General features: G+C 38.7%; 1 protein-coding gene across 5 annotated transcripts in view; it reads right to left on the bottom strand.

The window, feature by feature from the left end:
- The window catches only part of LOC121390133, a 129,967-nt gene that overhangs the window by 38,623 nt on the left and 71,088 nt on the right, over positions 1 to 20,256 (bottom strand). For all 5 annotated transcript variants that reach the window (XM_041521875.1, XM_041521877.1, XM_041521876.1 and 2 more), the window contains exons 4-8: positions 18,615 to 18,652; positions 15,644 to 15,993; positions 14,427 to 14,517; positions 12,528 to 12,888; positions 10,788 to 10,898 (exon numbers count right to left, since the gene is read on the bottom strand). In XM_041521875.1, coding sequence (XP_041377809.1) covers positions 10,788 to 10,898; positions 12,528 to 12,888; positions 14,427 to 14,517; positions 15,644 to 15,993; positions 18,615 to 18,652 — 951 coding nt within the window. The remainder of the gene's footprint in view (positions 1 to 10,787; positions 10,899 to 12,527; positions 12,889 to 14,426; positions 14,518 to 15,643; positions 15,994 to 18,614; positions 18,653 to 20,256) is intronic.

The raw sequence follows: 20,256 nt of genomic DNA, 5'->3' as shown, positions 1-20,256 counted from the left end.
GTAGATGTTGAACTTTAACCTTGATATTACAGTCTGACATTTATTTTTTTAAACTTCAAAATGGCCAATTATGTCCCTTATCTTGTCTTGTGACCTTTTGTAATTGGATGTATGGCTGCAAACAATGAAATAATGAGTCACAGGAAGTAAAATCTAGCAATTATTATGTAGAATTGTGATATACTAAAATACTTGACATCTCAAAGTATGAGAGAGAGAGAGAGAGAGAGAGAGAGAGAGAGAGAGAGAGAGAGAGAGAGAGAGAGAGACAGACAGAGAGACAGAGAGAGACAGACAGAGAGACAGAGAGAGAGACACACAGAGAGGAGAGAGACAGAGACAGGTAAAGAGTGAGAGATTGGTAGAGATACACACAGAGACAGACACAAAACCCCCAGAACTGATAAATACATAAAAGTAATAATAAAATGCAGGATTAAGGTAGTGTGACAGAGAGATTGGGAAGTTGGTATACTAATAATACAAAGCATATAAACATCCATATATATAAGATGATAATAGGCAACAAGAATGATGAAAGATTTATTTATTTAAGGGTACAGATGAAAGGCTTTTCTTTATGTGCACATGCACTTTCCCACAGGACAGCACATACCATGGCCTTTGATATGAAAATATTGAGGGAGGAAACCCGCTGTCGCCACTTAATGGGCTACTCTTTTCGATTAGCAGCAAAGGATCTTTTATATGCACCATCCCACAGACAGGATAGTACATACCACGGCCTTTGTTTGAGAAATAGCCCAATGGGTCCACCGACGGGGATCGATCCTAGACCGACCGTGCATCAAGCGAAAGCTTTACCACTGGGCTACGTCCTGCCCCGAGACAAGATGAAGTTTGAGTGAAACTTTGAGCTAAGTTTGAGTGAAACTTTGAGCTAAGTTTGAGTGAAGCTTTGAGCTAAGTTTGAGTGATGCTTTGAGCTAAGTTTGAGTGAAACTTTGAGCTAAGTTTGAGTGAAACTTTGAGCTAAGTTTGAGTGAAGCTTTGAGCTAAGTTTGAGTGAAGCTTTGAGCTAAGTTTGAGTCAGTCTGACATACATGTAGAATTAAGTTTTGAGTGGTAATCTGGAGAAGGTTTCAGTGGCAACTATGGACTAAGTTAGAGTAGGACACTGGACTAGAAGTTTGTTTTGTTTAACGACACCACTAGAGCACACTGATTCATTAATCATCGGCTATTGGATGTCAAACATATGGTCATTATGACAGTCAAAGAGATGAAACCCACTGCATTTTTCCATTAGTAGCAAGGGATTTTTCATATGCACCATTCAACAGACAGGATAGCACATACCAAAGCCTTTGATATACCAGTTATGGTGCACTGGCTAGAGCAAGAAATAGCCTAACAGGCCCACCAAAGGGAATTGATCCTAGACCGACTGCACATCAAGCGAGAATTTTAAAGAAAGAAAGAAAGAAATGTTTTATTTAACGACACACTCAACACATTTTATTTACAGTTATATGGCGTCAGATGTATGGTTAAGGACCACACAGATTTTGAGAGGAAACATGCTGTCGCCACTACATGGGCTATTCTTTCCGATTAGCAGCAAGGGATCTTTTATTTGCGCTTCCCACAGGCAGGATAGTACAAACCATGGCCTTTGTTGAACCAGTTATGGATCACTGGTCGCGAGAATTGTAAATGCCATATCTCTGCTTCATACACATACCTATATTTCTAGACCCAACCATAATCTGCAGTGGCCTAGGAAGGTGCCAAAATGGGGGGGGGGGGGGGGGGGGGAGGCACCCTTTTATATTTATACACCTTTACACTATGTCCCGCCCCAACACTGGACTACATGTGTAAGTCTGAATGGAACTTAAGTTCATATGGCAATGTGGACAATCTGAATGGCAATTAGAACCAACTCAAATTTGAGTGGGCGACTAGATCATTTCATTTCCATTTCATTTCAACTTATTTCCGTGCTTACATCCAATTAAGCTTCAAGCACGCTGTCCTGGGCACACACCTCAGCTATCTGGGCTGTCTGTCCAGGACAGTGGGTTAGTTGTTAGTTGGTTAGTGGTTAGTGAGAGAGAAGAGGGCGTAGTGGCCTTACATCTACCCACTGAGCTCTTAAGAACTCACTCTGGGTTGGAGCCGGTATTGGTCTGTGAACCATGTACCTACCAGCCTGTAGTCCGATGGCTTAACCACTGCACCACCGAGGCTGGTGTGACTAGATCAAGTTTGAGTGGGTGTGTTTTCTTAGTGACTGCCAGATGAGAGAAGACTGAACAGGACAGTGACACAATCATATATACAGCCCCTGTACCACCTACACAGTTCAGATAAGCCTCCCGCCCCGGAATCGGCAACTGGCGAAGTCAGAGGCTGAATCCGGGGTGGGCGTGCCTGAACCCTTGTGGATAGGGGCATGTAAATATAGTTGCCCGTTGCCAGTTCAGATAACACAATGCAGGTTATCAGAGGTGGACCTTTCTCAGCTCTTAATGGCATCGTGTTTTACAACAGATGCTGCAAAATGTCAGGATCATGTCATGACTATTTGGTGTGGAAACACTCATTTTAAACTGTTAAGAAGGAAGGAAATGTTTTATTTAATGACTCACTCAACACATTTTATTTACCGTAATATGGTGTTGGACATATGGTTAAGGACCACACAGATAAAAAGAGAGGAAACCTGTGGTCGCCACTTCATAGGCTACTCTTTTTAATTAGCAGCAAGGGATCTTTTATGTGCACCATCCCACAGACAGGGTAATACATACCACAGCTTATATTACACCAGTTGTGGAGCACTGGCTGGAACGAGAAATAGCCCAATGGGCCCACCGGCGAGAATAAATTCCAGACCAACCGCACATGAAGCGAGTGCTTTACTACTGGGCTACATCCTGCTCACTTTCAATCAATCAATCAAACATAACTAGTTTAACGTGCTCCTATACCACTAGGGTTTCGAACACGCCTATCCCGAGTCCAGCTTCCGATAAGATGGGGGTCTGACTTGAGACACTTTTAAACTCTTTAGATGCAACTACATAATTTAATGTTTGTTAATTCAGATTTTTCTTATAAACAAAGAAAATGTGTAGTCTCATGGAAATGAGGGGAAAAAATGAAGTGAAATTAGAAATGGAAGTTTACCGACACCTCAGCACATTGTTTAATCAGCTATTATTTTAATTCATGGTGATAAAAAAAAATGTATGCCGAATGTTAAATGATATACTTATACATATTTGTATATCATTTAACACCAGACATATAATATTTATAGTGTTTTTTAATGTAAAATGTTAAATGAAAAGCATGTATGTAAGTGAATATTTATTAATAACAGTAGTTTGGTAAGGTTCTAATTATATAAACTGATTGCTGCTGGATTTGAAATGTTTTAAGAATAAATATAGTTATCTATCAACTGACTATTTGATTTATTCATTGATCGATTGATTTATCCATCAATCCATTCATTCATCAATTTATTTTTCTTTAGTAATGTAAGATAAAGAATATGTATCTGAAGTTGACAAACTAAAACAAACTCTGAAGTTCTGAAAAAAGAATTCAGATCACTGGCGTAGGAAGCGGGGGGGGGGGGGGGAGGAGGAGGAAGGAGGCAAGGGGGCATGTTCCCTCACTTTTCAGATATTTTGCTTTATATTTGCTTTATAATAGTGTAAAAGTGTATAAATATAAAAGTGTTCCCCCTCCCTCCCCCCACACGTTTTGGTACCTTCCTAGGCCACTGAAGATTATGATTGGGTATAGAAATGTAGGTATATATATGAAGCAGAGATATAGCATTTAATTTGACAACAACAGTAATGTTTACAGAGTTAAATGGTAACACTGACACACAGCTATATAAACATGTTAGCCAAGACAAAAACATCATTATTTAACTCATTCTCTACAGAAGAGGGTCATGCTAGGAAGTTCATCGCTTGAAGAAACACAGAACTTGATTACAAGTCAACAAGACACGTCTTAGTATAAACACACACAGTTATGTAGGTTGGCAGTCAATCATTCTATATATCAATCTATCATTCTCTACAGGTACTGTAAGAATCATCCGGGGTCCAGACAGTCTAAGTGTGACTGTTCTACACACATTCCCAGGCAAGACACAGCATCGCACATTCCCAAACAACGCCATGCCTTTGAACTTACACGGCGCAGACTCTTGATGATGTGGTCCAGTGGAAATGTCCAGTTATAGAACAGAGTCTTCCAGTCCCACCTGGCTAGAGATCCAGTCAGGTTTGTTAGTGACTTGGGATAGGCACCGTCAACCATTGTGTTGACATTCAAACCAGGCTGACGCTCGTCAACACTAGAGCTGGCCAATGGATGTTGGGTTCCATGTTGTTTCTTGGCTTCTACCAAAATATTTTCATTTTCACTTTGTCTGTCACCACATTCTTTCCTCACTTGTGTTGAAATATTTTCATCTTTACTTTGTTTCTCTCCAGGTTTCTTCTCCACTTGTGCTGAAATACTTTCCGTTTCACTTGGTTTTTCTCCATGTTCCTTCTTAACTTGTGTCGAAATATTTTTATTTTTACTTCCTTTTTCTTCATATTTCTTCTTCGGTTGTGTTGAAATATTTTCAGTTTTATTTAGTCTGTCTTCATATTTCTTCTTAACTTGTGTTGAACTATTTTTATTTTCACTTCCTTTTTCTTCATATTTCTTCTTCAGTTGTGTCAAAATATTTTTATTTTTACTTCCTTTTTCTTCATGTTTCTTTTTCAATTGTGTTGAAATATTTTCATTTTTGTTTAATCGGTCTTCATATTTCTTCTTCACTTGTGTTGAAATATTTTCATTTTTGTTTAATCGGTCTTCATATTTCTTCTTCAATTGTGTTGAAATATTTTTACTTTTACTTTGTTTTTCCCCACGTTTCTTCTTTAATTGTGTTGAAATATTTTCATCTTCACTAACTCTGTCTCCTTTGCTCTTATTGACTTCTGCTGAAATATGTTCATTTTCATCATCATCAGAATCTCTGTGTTCAGGGTCTGTCTTGGCATCTTCTAAAGCATCTGGCTGTGTGCTGTCAGTTCCAGGTCTCAAGTTCTTCCACAGAGAAGTGCCAGAACTTCCACCTCCCTGTGATGTCAGTTGTTGTGTGGCATCACCTTGTCCTCGGTCTATTTTAGAAGAACATCCACCTTCAAGTTCTGTCATATGATCTGTTGCAACAACTTGTTCTTTGTCTGTTTTAGAAGAACATCCACCTTCAAGTTCTGTCATATGATCTGTTGCAACACTTTCACTGTCTGTTTTAGGTTCCACACTCTGTAGCTGAGCACCATTGATGCTTGCCTCTGCCGAGGTTGAAATACTTTGACTGTTATCGTCAGTGTTGGACCTCACATTCTCCAATCTTCTGCTAGGAGTGTAGTTAGATGATGAACCATCATCTTCCAAATCATAAAAATGGTCTAGAGATGTGTCCTCCTGGTGGTTGTTGAAACAGAGTGAAGGTAAACCATCTTCACAGTTTGTGCTACAACTTAACGTATCTTGTTCATGTTCTTGTTCTGAATCAAGAAAAAAGTACAATCTGTCTGTTTTTATTGTTTTGGAAGACAAATTATCTGGTCTTCCTTCAGTGCCAAAATCTAATGAAGATGTTTCCTTCTTGGCTTCAAATACGGAGTCTGAATATGTCGATGAAGATCCAGAAGACATACCCTCTTGTCGTCTGTCAATTCCAAAATCTAACAACGATGTTCTCTGTTCTGTTTCAAACACCGAGTCGGAACAAGCTGAAGGTCTATTTGTAGAAAGCTTTTCTCGTCTTCTACCAGTGCCCAGTTTTAATGAAGATGTATCCTCTTTGGCTTCCAGTGTGGAACTGGAACATGTTGAAGGCTTGACATCATCAAACAAAGAACTAGAAGATGAATGCTTCTTTCTACTATTACTATTGTAACTCAGAGGTAACAGATCCTTCCTCCTGTTTAATGTACAACTCGAGGTGACATTTCTGTGGATGGTGCTGCTGGCACACGGCGAATTGTCCCTGCTTAGGTCTGAGGATGATGTCCCCGGCCTGTAGTCCAGTGTGGAGCTAGAGGACGACCGGTCCCGTTTGGTGAGGAGGGTACAGGACGTGGACGATGAAGTTGAAGAATGGCGCTTGTCGAAGAGCCAGCTGATTGGGGAGCTCCGGAACCGAGGGTTCAGGGTGTAACTACGGCGACCCTCTGACAGGCGACTGAAAGGGTTCGTCAGGTGACCTCCCAGTTTGTTATGATCCATTTTGGGACTGGTTTCCGTGGAGATCGCACCATCCAAACTTAACTCTGATGTCAAGCTTAACTTTATAGGAAAACAATAACATGTAATTTACATTGTATGAAGTTTTTAAATTAATAGTTCAACTTTTAAGCAAAGCAAGTTGAGAGTACCTGTAATAACATCGTATAACTATCAACAACAAATAAAGTGAGCAATATTTTTCACAACATGGTTAATATTGTAATATGACACATTAGCATCTTTTAGCACCATGTTTGGTTTAAACAATATTTATTTCTTTTTGTATATTAACAGATAGGATCGATCAACAGGCATAGCCTATATAAAGACCTTTCCCTACATTATACAACTGAAGTAATAACTGGTCAACATGAACATGTTGAGAAAATACAAGAAATGTATTTAGTGTTGAAAAACAGTAAAACTATTGTATATTTAACCTGTCAAATATAAATATTTGTATATAGATTACAACAGAGAAACAAGAAGAGTATAAAGAAGGTTGTGACTGTTTTATCAGTCAAAACGTTTGCTTTCAGCAAGGAAATTGTGAATTGCTGTGATGATGAGAAAATGTTTTATTGTAGTGCTAAGCTGGGATCGCCATATATTAATGTGTTGATATTTAACTTTAAATGATTTATCCTGGATAAGCATCAAGCTTGACAGGGTTCACCTATTTAAAGAGTTGTGTTTGTAACTATCTAAAATTAAATCTATTTCAGTCTCAGGTTTAAAATAAAGCAAACAAATTTTTATATTAAAAACATGGATTATTTGCTAGGCAGAGAATTGTTTTCAGTCATGTGGGTTGATTGTCATATTTAAAAACAAACTTAATACAGACTCAACTCAATAGACATGTCATTATGGCAAAACAGAATGGATATCAGTAGATATCTAGACTATACGTATGAGTACATATACTGAACCGCAAAAGAAACGCGACACATGTGTGGCTGAGAAAATATGTTTCAATTTATTAATATCAAAGATAAATTTTGAAAAATCTGATAAAGTCAATTTATTGGATGCACTTTGACCACAGTCTCTGGGTCGTTTGCCTGTGTTCAGGTAGTGGGGGGGATCCAGCACATCGAGATTGTAGGGCGTGACATGTTCAATACCGTGTATGTCCTCCCTGGGTGTTCAAAACGGCCATACACCGTTGGTACATGGAGTGCACGAGGCGGTTCACAAAAGCCATTGGCACCTGTGCCCACACCCTCAGGAAAGCTGCCTCCAGTTGCACACGAGTTGTCGGCCGTGGGACCACCTGGTTAAGCCGTCTCTGGATTTCATCCCACAGGTGTTCAATCGGGTTCAAATCAGGGCTGAGAGCCGGCCACGGCATGGTTCTGATGTTGTGCTGATGCAGGAAGTCCATGGTGATCCTGGCCGTGTGGGGGCGAGCATTATCCTGCTGGAACACGTGGTTATGGTGACACGTGAAGAAGGGCACTATGTGAGGTGTTAGAATCTGGTCAATGTAGCGCTGCACTGTGATGCCATTCCCTCTGCCTGCACCAACATTTTGGAACAAATGGGGCCCAATTCTCTGATTCAGGCCTATAGCACCCCAAACCATGATGCTTTGGCCACCCCACGGGTCTCTCTCCAGGACACATGCGTCTCTGTAGCGTTCACCCCTCCTACGCCACACCCTCACTCTGCCATCCGAGTTGGAAACGCAGTACCGGCTCTCGTCAGAGAAGACTATCAACCTCCATTGTTGATGCCGCCAATGTTGGTGCTGTGTAGCCCACTGTAGTCGTGTCTGACGGTGGCGGGCGGTGAGGACAGGTCCTCAAGCGGGACGTCGGCAAAACAGGTTGTTGGCGGCCAGTCGACGTCGTACCGTGTCGTCACTGATGGGTCGCTGTCTAGTGCCAATGGTCGCGCGAGCTGTCATGCTGGCCATTCTGAAGCGATCATGGAGGTGTTGCCGGTTGATGTAGCGGTCCTGCCTGGGCGTGGTCACCCGGGGGTGCCCGCTGCGGTGACTGTCTGCAGTGCTGTTGGTGTTGATGTACCGCTGCTGTAGACGATGGATGGTGCTGACATGGACATTGTAAGCGTTAGCAACAACCAGGGCACGCTGCCCGGCTTGCAATCGGCCGATAGCTTGTTCTCTCTGCGCTGCTGACAATCGGGTCATACCTGATGCGTGCAAATTATGAATGCCAGGAACGCGGTTCAAGTTGGTTTTTATACTCATAACCTCCATGAGATGCACGTGCATTTCGGTTTTCATGACAATTGTTTGCGACTGCCACCCACGGCCTTCGAAACAGGTGCGTTTTGGCGTGTCGTTTCATGGAAAGTTGAAAGGGTACCTGCAATTTGGGTCTCAGTCATAAACCAGCATGTCTTGTAATATTGACAGTTACATCCCCGAAATAAATTGTTATAATTTACCATATAGAAATGACATTTAAAAATCTCGCGTTTCTTTTGCGGTTCAGTATATTACTAGTATTACATGTATTACTTTCATTTTGTCTTATGGTTTAATATATTTAATACATGTCAAAACTTGTTGATCTTTTTTCAATAGCACCACAGCAGTACAACAATGAAAAAAAACCCCATGAATTAATATAATTTGCATATAGCACATTTCATCAAACATATTAATCATTCTTTTTCTAAAACAACATCTTTATCGCAGTCACAAATAAAATATACATTCTTAAAGAAAAAGCTCACTTAAAGATAGCCTTATCTACATTTAAAATAAAACGCAGATTTTCTCAACGATATTACATAAATGCACCAAATAAAATCCACTCTGAAGTAAATTTCCCACAAAATTCGTAAGCAAAGAGTTAAATAACCGTATCAAGTTCGGGGTAATGTAGATCACAGTTGAGTAATTAACGTTACTATTTCTAAGCATGTGCTGCAACTAGAAACCAATTACTACAACACACTGATTACACGTACTCAGATTAACACATATAGAACACAGCAGTAGTAATTGTGTGCTCTATGTCAAAGTGTGTGAACTCGTTAAACAAGCAGAGTACAAATTAATGTCTCACGCACAAGTGTATGGGCACTTGACCTAACAAACTCGAGTACTTAATAATTGTACATTTTTATATACATATATTACTGTTAATGTTACTTTATTTACGTGTCTATATCCAAAAGAGTTTCAGGTATGTCACAGCGGAACTCCTCTAAACCGGACACCCTCAGTACCAAGTAAACAGTCTGGTTTTAAGAGATATCTGGTTTAGAGAGGTTTTCTTCTGTACAGATATTTAAAAAGGGACCATGGAAAATGACCGGTTTTGAGGGAATTCCAGTTTACAGAGGGTCTGATTTTAAGAGATTTCACTGTATTAAAGAATGACTAAAAAAGGTTTCTTTTGTTTAACGACACCACTAGAGCACATTGATTTATTAATCATTGGCTATTGGATATCAAAACATTTGGTAATTTAGATATATAGTCTTAGAGATGAAACCCGCTACATTTTCCTATTAGTAGCAAGGAATCTTTTATATGCACCATCTCACAGACAGGATAGCACATACCACAGCCTTTGATATACCAGTCGTGGTGCTCTGGCTGGAATGAGAAATAGCCCAATGGGCCCACCCAGCGAGTGCTTTACTACTGGGCTACATCCCGTTCCCCCCCCCCCCCCCCCCCCCCACAAGAATGACAAACAGTTATAACTTTACAGTAGGTGAGAAAGTAAAAGCATTGGAGGTTGTAATACGTTGATATGTTTCCTTTTATTTATTTCAAATCTGTACTTATAAGTTAATAAACAATATAACTCCACAGGGGTCGAAATTGGCTGAAATTTCTGCCAGCCATTTAGTCCAGCAAGTTATAAATTCTGCTGGTCTGAATCAAAACTTGCAGGACCAAAACGTGATTGATTCAAACTAAATATCCTGGCCCATGGTGATTGCTCGTTGATGGGTAAAAATCTGTCCGGATGGCAGTATTTCAAGACCTGCTCCATCGTTAAGAACCTCTTACAAAAAATTATAATCAAAATTACATACGAGCTATGTCTGTTTTTAAGAAGTAGAGCTTGTTGAATGAAATGGTTCAATACAGCGTAATGTATAGCATACTGCATCTGTACAATTGCAATCAATGTAAGTGGGATTTCGTTTGTGCATTCTTGTCTTCAATATGTTAAGATCCACATCCTTGTCAGTTCATCCTTTTATTTAATCAGGGTCGTACCCTGATCAAAATCCTGGGGGGGGGGGGGGGGGCACTACCTTTTATAAACAAATGAAACACTATACAAATTAAACCCCGAGATGTGTATGCTATTTTCTAGAGTAAAAAAAAAGATACTCAGGGGGTCAACTGACACCCACCCACCCCCCCTCCCCGGAAGGTAAGGCCCTTTTAATAACTGTATTTGTTGACATACTGTACATGTATATGTTGTGTATTCTTTTTCATAGTTGCAGAAATATTAAAACCATATTACACAATACTAGCAACAGTACTTTACCTTGCTTCCCCCGAAACTGGGATAGGTTTGATCATTGTTGCCGATAAATGACCTTGCCAGATGTTGATGGCTGCCAGGGACAGATAATCCACGAGACATTTTGTTGATATTCTGTAAGAAGAAGAGTTCCTTGGAATTAACTGCCTCACCTACTATAAACATATTCGGTGTTGCTGATAGTGGCATCCATAAGATGTTCATCTCAATGCATATAAAAAAGCTAGTTTCAAGAATATGTGAGAAATAGAGCTTAACGCAAAACTTCAACATGTAATGAAGTGTAGTGGCTAAATGACAAAATACCTGTAGTTAAACAGGACTTTTTTTTGTTTACCGAAGCACTGTATGGACCTGTAGCTGATGAAAAATTCATGCTTTAAAAACATGATGACCGGAAGGGTTAAATGTGATGTCGTTATGACACCAACAGACATCAGTATAATGTTATTTAAGGGTTAAATGTGATGTCGTTATGACACCAACAGACATCAGTATAATGTTATTTAAGGGTTAAATGTGATGTCGTTATGACACCAACAGACATCAGTATAATGTTATTTAAGGGTTAAATGTGATGTCGTTATGACACCAACAGACATCAGTATAATGTTATTTAAGAATTTTATGTTATATTCTTTTACATTCACAAAAAAAAAAAATCCGCAAACTGTGAATCGGCAAAGCCATTCACTCAGGGCTTCTAGAATTTTTATAAAATCCACTAACCATGGGATCAGTGATTTTAAAAATGTATGAATGATTCACACATAAGTTTGAGGATGAGTTTTTTTTGTTCATTTCCAGATGAAAGAAACAGAAATAACAGACAATCCTAATAATTAAATTTGAAACATACTTATAATAACACTAAAATTTCATATTTTATTTGGAATTACTATTATTTTTCGTTCTAAACAATAACACTCACAAAGAAAAAGTACCAGTATAAAATGACGTCATCAGGTATGACTTCTCTGACGACGTCAGTTTACAGTTCTCTGACGACGTCAGTTTACAGTTCTATGACGACGTCAGTTTACATTTATCGAGAAATGAACAAATTCATGTTGCTACGACTGGACCAATGGGATGATGCAACAATGTAATGAATGAAACGGAAATTAAATTATCATGGTTTGAATACTACTGCTCCTTATCGTGCCTAATTACCTGTATGTCACTCTACCTAAAGGCCATTGCTTGTATTGTCTTTCTACACAGGGCTGACTACAACCTGTTTAAAGAATACTCAACGAGCTATGAGGCAATACCATTTATCTTGCACGTGTGAATTGATGTTGTCATTTCCGAGCCAATTCACAAGTGCAAGATAAACGGTATTGCTGAGTAACGAGTTGGGTATTCTATTTATTACCCACCATTAATCTTTATCATTTTATGGAAGATTTTCAAATGAAACTGTTATTGAAAAGAAGTTTGCAAGCTGAGAACAAGAGACAGCGTTGCATAATAGTTGTGATGTACATACTGCTGATGACGTAAGTTAGTTGTTAGTTGTTGACATGACAGACACCATGGAAACTATTCTTAAACTTAATTAACCGCTTCACACACTAAAATGATCAGCTATAACAAACAGTCCGGAAGCACTGATGATGATGTCAAAATATATCCAGGGGAAGAAATGGGTTGTTTTTTTCTTTCCTTAGGGAAAGATCATTTTTCTTTTCCCACTTATTTCTGCCCATATGGGTAACAAAGTTTTATTACTGAACTTACATCACACCAAGTTTGAGCCCACTCCTTGAAGTCGACGGAGAAGTAATGGGCATCACAATTGGGGTGGGAGAGTTTGATCTCGAAACCTTTCTTGCTGTCTCTCTCGGTGCACGTGGCTTCGTAACCGGGCAGGTGGATCACAAGGTTGGGCCGTGTCTCCTTGTCTGGTTTGTAGCACACCAGGTTGCCGTTGACGAGGGCGACTTGCCGCCGGTTCCATGAGAGTTTGCCGCGGTAGTAGAGGTCCCCCGACAGCACGACATCTGACAGACTCTTGTACGGGACATTCAGCTCCCACTGATTGGACGACCGAGAACTGCTGAGTTTCTTTTTTAATCTGTTAGACTCCTTCTTGGCACGTCTGAAGAACAAGGCAAGTATATCATAAAATATTGCATTGTAATGTCCAATGACACATCAATATATTTTAAACTATGGCTATTTTGGTGTCTAACATATGGTTATTTTGACAACTGGTTGCAAGAAAGAGAAGGACTGACACAGAGACACACACACAGGCAGAGACAAATATAAATAGACACAGAAATACACAGACAGCTAGAGTTGACAGACAGACAGACACACAGACACACAGAGAGAGAGAGAGAGAGAGAGAGAGAGAGAGAGAGAGAGAGAGAGAGAGAGAGAGAGAGAGAGAGAGAGAGAGAGAGAGAGAGAGAGAGAGAGAGAGAGAGAGAGAGAGAGAGAGAGAGAGAGAGGGGGGGAGAGGAGAGAGGAGAGGGGGGGGGGGGGGGAGGGAGAGGGAAGGGAGAGACAGAGGGAAAGAGATGGAATTAGGGAGAGAGGGAAAGATGGAGTTAGAGAGAGAGAGAGAGAGCGAGAGAGAGAGAGAGAGAGAGAGAGCGAGAGAGGGAGGGGAGGGGAGGGGAGGGAGGGAGGGAGGGGAGGGAGGGAATGGTGGAACCTGATGCCACTTTCCCATAGATAGGACAGCACATGCTAAACATGGTGAAATGTAGAAAAACCAAATTGGTTATGTACTTAGGTAGTTTAATGTTAAACATGGTCCAATGTACAAAAGACCCAAATTGAGTATGTACTTAAGTAGTTTAATGTTAAACATGGTCCAATGTACAAAAGACCCAAATTGAGTATGTACTTAGGTAGTTTAATGTTAAACATGGTCCAATGTATAAAAGACCCAAATTGAGTATGTACTTAGGTAGTTTAATGTTAAACATGGTCCAATGTATAAAAGACCCAAATTGAGTATGTACTTAGGTAGTTTAATGTTAAACATGGTCCAATGTAAAAAAAAAGACTCAAATTGAGTATGTACTTAGGTAGTTTAATGTTAAACATGGTCCAATGTAAAAAAAAAAAGACTCAAATTGAGTATGTACTTAGGTAGTTTAATGTTAAACATGGTCCAATGTATAAAAGACCCAAATTGAGTATGTACTTAGGTAGTTTAATGTTAAACATGGTCCAATGTAAAAAAAAGACCCAAATTGAGTATGTACTTAGGTAGTTTAATGTTAAACATGGTCCAATGTATAAAACACCCAAATTGAGTATGTACTTAGGTAGTTTAATGTTAAACATGGTCCAATGTATAAAAGACCCAAATTGAGTATGTACTTAGGTAGTTTAATGTTAAACATGGTCCAATGTATAAAAGACTCAAATTGAGTATGTACTTAGGTAGTTTAATGTTAAACATGGTCCAATGTAAAAAAAGACCCAAATTGAGTATGTACTTAGGTAGTTTAATGTTAAACATGGTCCAATGTATAAAATACCCAAATTGAGTATGTACTTAGATAGTTTAATGTTAAACATGGTCCAATGTATAAAAGACCCAAATTGAGTATGTACTTAGGTAGTTTAATGTTAAACATGGTCCAATGTAAAAAAAGACTCAAAATGAGTATGTACTTAGGTAGTTTAATGTTGAGCTTGTTTAGTAAGGCCACATCGTTAGCTTTCTCTTCTTCATCATAGGACTCATAGCTCGTGCTGTCTCCATCTGAAACACAACAATTATAAGTCACACTGTCGTATATATAGAGATTATCACATAAAGCTACATTGAATATGTTCATATATACATAGTGATTTCCCTAGAAATTTGGCAAGGCATGGTAGACCAAACACTTTTGGGGCATTTTCAACATTTTCGGGGCACTTGTTTTTCATAAAAAAATACACAAAAAATTAACTGAAATAAACATTAATGTAATTTATGTACTTGCTTTAATAAATGAATGGCAAAAGATATAAAAGGCATATTTTATTAATTAATAATACCTTTTTTGGTGTTTTATAAAGGCAATTTTAGAATTAATTACTGAAAAAGGCTCGTTTAACCTGAGGGCAGCATGGCGCTGATTGAGGCAAGATGGTGCTAGACTATTGAGGCATGGTACTGCACCACGCTAAAACAAGCCAGGGAAAACACTATATACATATACAGTAAAAACTGTCTAAACTGGACCCTTAAGAAACTGGAATCTTCTCAAAACTGGCCAAGTTTCATGGTCCCGTATTTTCCTAATTTTAAAAAGTGACCCTCTAAAAACCAGATCCTGTCTAAGTTGGATAGATAGCAGGTCTCCAGCAAAACAGTTAAATATATTGTTTGACAAACCTATCACTGTCTAAACAACCACAATACGATGGGTAATACAGTACAGGCATCTAGAAGGGAAAGGGTTAAATCTATTATAGTGTTTTCCCTAGCTTGTTTTAGCATGGTGCGGCACCATGCCTCAATAGTCTAGCACCATCTTGCCTTAATCTGCACCTTTTTCAGTAATTAATTCTAAAATTGCCTTTATAAAGCACCCAAAAAGGTATTACTAATTAATAAAATATGCCTTTTATATCTTTTGCCATTCATTTATTAAAGCAAGCACATAAATTACATTAATGTTTATTTCAATTAATTTTTGTATATTTTTAATGAAAACAAGTGCCCCGAAAATGGTGAAAATGCCCCAAAAGTGTTTGGTCTACCATGCCTTTCCTAATTTCTAGGGAAATCACTATATTATAATTGTTTTTACAAACCTATTACTCCACTGTATGAAAAACCCTCATACAGTAGTTACAGACATCTACAGAAGGGAAAGGGTTAAATCTCTTTGACAAACCTACGACTCCGTTCTGGGATTTCTGAGATTTGGTGAGTTTCTCCGTGACACTGCTGTTGTCACTGTTGCGAGCGTGTAGCAGTGGCCGTGCGGGTAGATCAGGCGGTTTCCCTGACGACGCAATGCTCTCTGTGCTGCGATTGGTCGTCTCTGACACGGTTCTGTCACGACGAGGGGGGAGTGGAGGGGGAGGGCAGGTGTCGGCAACCTCTTCTGTGATGTCATCGATGCTGGCCGCAGTGGCAAGACTCGCACTGTCGTTGGGCTGACTGCAAGGGGGACAACTCTCGTCCGATTGACGCACGACGGGAATCTCGTACAGGTCATGTTCTTTGTCTTCTTCATGGCTGCTGCAAAGTTAAAGTTTGTTTTGTTTAATGACACTACTAGAGCAAATTGAGTTATTAATCATAATTCTAATGGATGACAAACATTTGGTAATTCTGACTCATAGTCTTCACAGGAAACACGCTACATTTTTCCAAATGCAGCAAGGGGTCTTTTATATGCACATTCTCAAAGACAGGATAGCACATACCAAAGCCTTTGATATACATATACCAATCGTGGTGCACTGGCTGGAATGAGAAATAGCCTACATGTACATATAGCTTACAATATTACTTTTCTATAGCTGTTTTTGGGGTGTTTTTTTTGCAAAACACTCCCACTTTTCTTTTTCTGTCAAATGAAACTGAAATTATTTACAAAAACAATGAAGGCTGGGAATAATTTTAGTACATGTAGCTTGCATATTACTTTTCACTGCAGCTTACAAACATGTTATATTATTACTCTACAATAATCCATCAGACTAACTTAAAAGGTCTTTCATGGCGCCATTTAATGGATCATACTTGAGATCACAAAAAATGTCAAGTTTTTTTAAACATCGATCATGGTCAATAGAAGTTTACATAAGGCTAGACTCTGAATGTACCATTTATCTTGCAGTATTCATGTGACCCTCAACTTCTTGTGACTATAGTATACATTAAACAACAAAACATTTAATTTTACTCCTTTGTACTACATGTATCAAATACAAACAAGTACAAAAGCAGACCGAGTGAAGTTTGAAATGTATCTTACCATAAAGACTTTTATTGTTATATGTCAACATGTATCTGCACCTATTCAATTTTTTTTTTTTTTAAGTGGAACGGCAAACAGGTGGTAGGCCTATATAAATAACTCTCCATGAGATGACATCAGTAATTTACATACTGTACTGTATAAAATTAAACAAATGATAACATTCACTTCACTGGTTGTTAAATAATATCTGAATTAAGTAATTCAGCATGAAAATCAAACTTGATCTGTAACAGTACATGTTAAAGCTATATATAGAACATTTCAGCTCAATATATTGAGGCCCCGGTCCACAAAGCGATCTTAGCGCTAAGATCACCTTAAGTGCATATGATAGCTGTGCAGTTACGGTGATCTTAGCGCTAAGATCACCTTAAGTGCATATGATAGCTGTGCAGTTACGGTGATCTCAGGGCTAAGATCACCTTAAGTGCATATGATAGCTGTGCAGTTACGGTGATCTCAGGGCTAAGATCACCTTAAGTGCATATGTTAGCTGTGCAGTTACGGTGATCTCAGGGCTAAGATCACCTAAGTGCATATGTTAGCTGTGCAGTTACGGTGATCTCAGGGCTAAGATCACCTTAAGTGCATATGATAGCTGTGCAGTTACGGTGATCTCAGGGCTAAGATCACCTAAGTGCATATGATAGCTGTGCAGTTACGGTGATCTCAGGGCTAAGATCACCTTAAGTGCATATGTTAGCTGTGCAGTTACGGTGATCTCAGGGCTAAGATCACCTTAAGTGCATATGTTAGCTGTGCAGTTACGGTGATCTCAGGGCTAAGATCACCTTAAGTGCATATGATAGCTGTGCAGTTACGGTGATCTCAGGGCTAAGATCACCTAAGTGCATATGATAGCTGTGCAGTTACGGTGATCTCAGGGCTAAGATCACCTAAGTGCATATGATAGCTGTGCAGTTACGGTGATCTCAGGGCTAAGATCACCTTAAGTGCATATGATAGCTGTGCAGTTACGGTGATCTCAGGGCTAAGATCACCTTAAGTGCATATGATAGCTGTGCAGTTACGGTGATCTCAGGGCTAAGATCACCTTAAGTGCATATGATAGCTGTGCAGTTACGGTGATCTCAGGGCTAAGATCACCTTAAGTGCATATGATAGCTGTGCAGTTACGGTGATCTCAGGGCTAAGATCACCTTAAGTGCATATGATAGCTGTGCAGATACGGTGATCTCAGGGCTAAGATCACCTTAAGTGCATATGTTAGCTGTGCAGATACGGTGATCTTAGGGCTAAGATCGCTTCGTGGAACGGGGCCCAGGAAACTAATTTTCACACTGCCTAAGTTCAAGGGCCATAACTCTGTGACAAATGGGTAAATCACCACGAAAGTCAAACTATATGTGTAGCAGAACATAATAAAGTTATACACAAAATATCAGATCAGTATCCTGAGGCACTGTGGAAAAAAGTCTGGAAAAATATATGTGGGACAGACAGACAGACATACAACTAGACAGACATACAACTAGACAGACAGACAGACTGAAGAATGGAGATGAAACCTATGGTCTCCTCCGGTTGGACCGGTAGGGGACTAAAAATATGTCTCTTATTAATTTTATGTCTAAAATGTTTTACAAAGATTAATAAAACCGTGTGATTTATACCTGTACATACTGAAGAATCATGTCCCCACTGCCAGGTACAATTAATGTACATATCTTACAGGTGACTCTTATGTTTCAATTTCTATACATATCTTTGACATGGGTTAAAAACTTGACCTTGAGCTATACATGTAGTTATATACAGAGTTAGGGCCATATAGTTAAAGACTCACTTGGCAACAGTGATACCATATATGAAAGATGGGAGTATTTATGTTTAAATTAACATTAAAACGTACCTCTCTGATGAGTCTATGTCATCATAGATCTTCACATGCTAAAAAAGAGAAATATATCATATTGTTAAAATATATTCAGTAAAATATACAACGTTTTGCACATATATTGCAATACACATTATTTAAACATATTTGTAAATTATACTTGTAATGAATGTTGTAAATTATAATACATGTACATTGTATTTTGAGGGGAAGAAAAAAAAGAGAAAACATTTTCAAATTATAAAAAATTCCTTGCATAACACAAACACAGGTATGGTACCTTCAAAATACAATACTATACATACATGTGTTTTACTGTACACAATGTATTGAAAGAAAGAAAGAAAGAAATGTTTTATTTAAGGATGCACTCAACACATTTTATTTATGGTTATATGGCATCAGACATATGGTTAAGGACCACACAGATTTTGAGAGGAAACCTGCTTTTTCCAATTAACAGCAAGGGATCTTTTATTTGCGCTTCCTACAGGCAGGATAGCACAAACCATGGCCTTTGTTGAACCAGTTATGGATCACTAGTCGGTGCAAGTGGTTTACACCTACTCATTGAGCCTTGCGGAGCACTCACTCAGAGTTTGGAGTCAGTATCTGGATTAAAAATCCCATGCCTCGACTGGGATCTGAACCCAGTACCTACCAGCCTGTAGACCGATGGCCTAACCACGACGCCACCGAGGCTGGTATGTGTATTGAAGGAAGGAAATGTTTTATTTAACAACGCACTCAACACATTTTATTTATGGTTATATATGGTGTCAGACAAATATAGTGAGAGGAAACCCACTGTCTCCACTTCATGGGCTACTCTTTTCGATTAGCAGCAAGGGATCTTTTATATACACCATCCCACAGACAAGACAGTAAATACCACGGCGTTTGTTAAACCAGTTGTAACGAGAAATAGCCCAATGGGATCACCTGCAAACTGGGATCGATTCTAGACCGACCGCGCATGAAGCGAGCACTTTACCACTGGGCTACATCATTCCCCACAATGTATTGATGTATACATTTTACCATGTACAATGTATTGATGTATACATTTTACCATGTACAATGTATTGATGTATACATTTTACCATATACAATGTATTGATGTATACATTTTACCATATACAATGTATTGATGTATACATTTTACCATATACAATGTATTGATGTATACATTTTACCATATACAATGTACTGATTTATACATTTTACCATATACAATGTATTGATGTATACATTTTACCATATACAATGTATTGATGTATACATTTTACCATATACAATGTATTGCAAAAGTGGGCACTTTTTAATATTAATGTCATGTCATAGCTAAACAATGAGTTGTGGGTGTTGTTAATTATCCCTTTCTTTCATCAGTGATAGAAATATTACCCACCAAACAAAACTGAACAAGAAAATTCTTTTAAAATTCAGCATCAAGAAAATGCACAAAAGAAGAAAAGAAAAGAACAGCCTCTAGTTTTTGTATACAGGTAGCTTGTGCAATATATATAAATAGCTAACAGTATACCATCTGTGTTGGCTGCATGCTTATGCCAGGATGTAAAGAAAAACAAACATCACATGTGTATGTGATATAGATATTTCACTTCAGACAATTATTTATTGAATGAGCTCCCAT

This window comes from Gigantopelta aegis, chromosome 15 (genome assembly GCF_016097555.1).
Source record: "Gigantopelta aegis isolate Gae_Host chromosome 15, Gae_host_genome, whole genome shotgun sequence".
NCBI classification, from domain to species: Eukaryota; Metazoa; Mollusca; class Gastropoda; order Neomphalida; family Peltospiridae; genus Gigantopelta; species Gigantopelta aegis.
The sequence above is the reverse complement of the archived record's forward strand: the minus strand, read 5'-3'. Positions and strand labels throughout refer to the sequence as shown.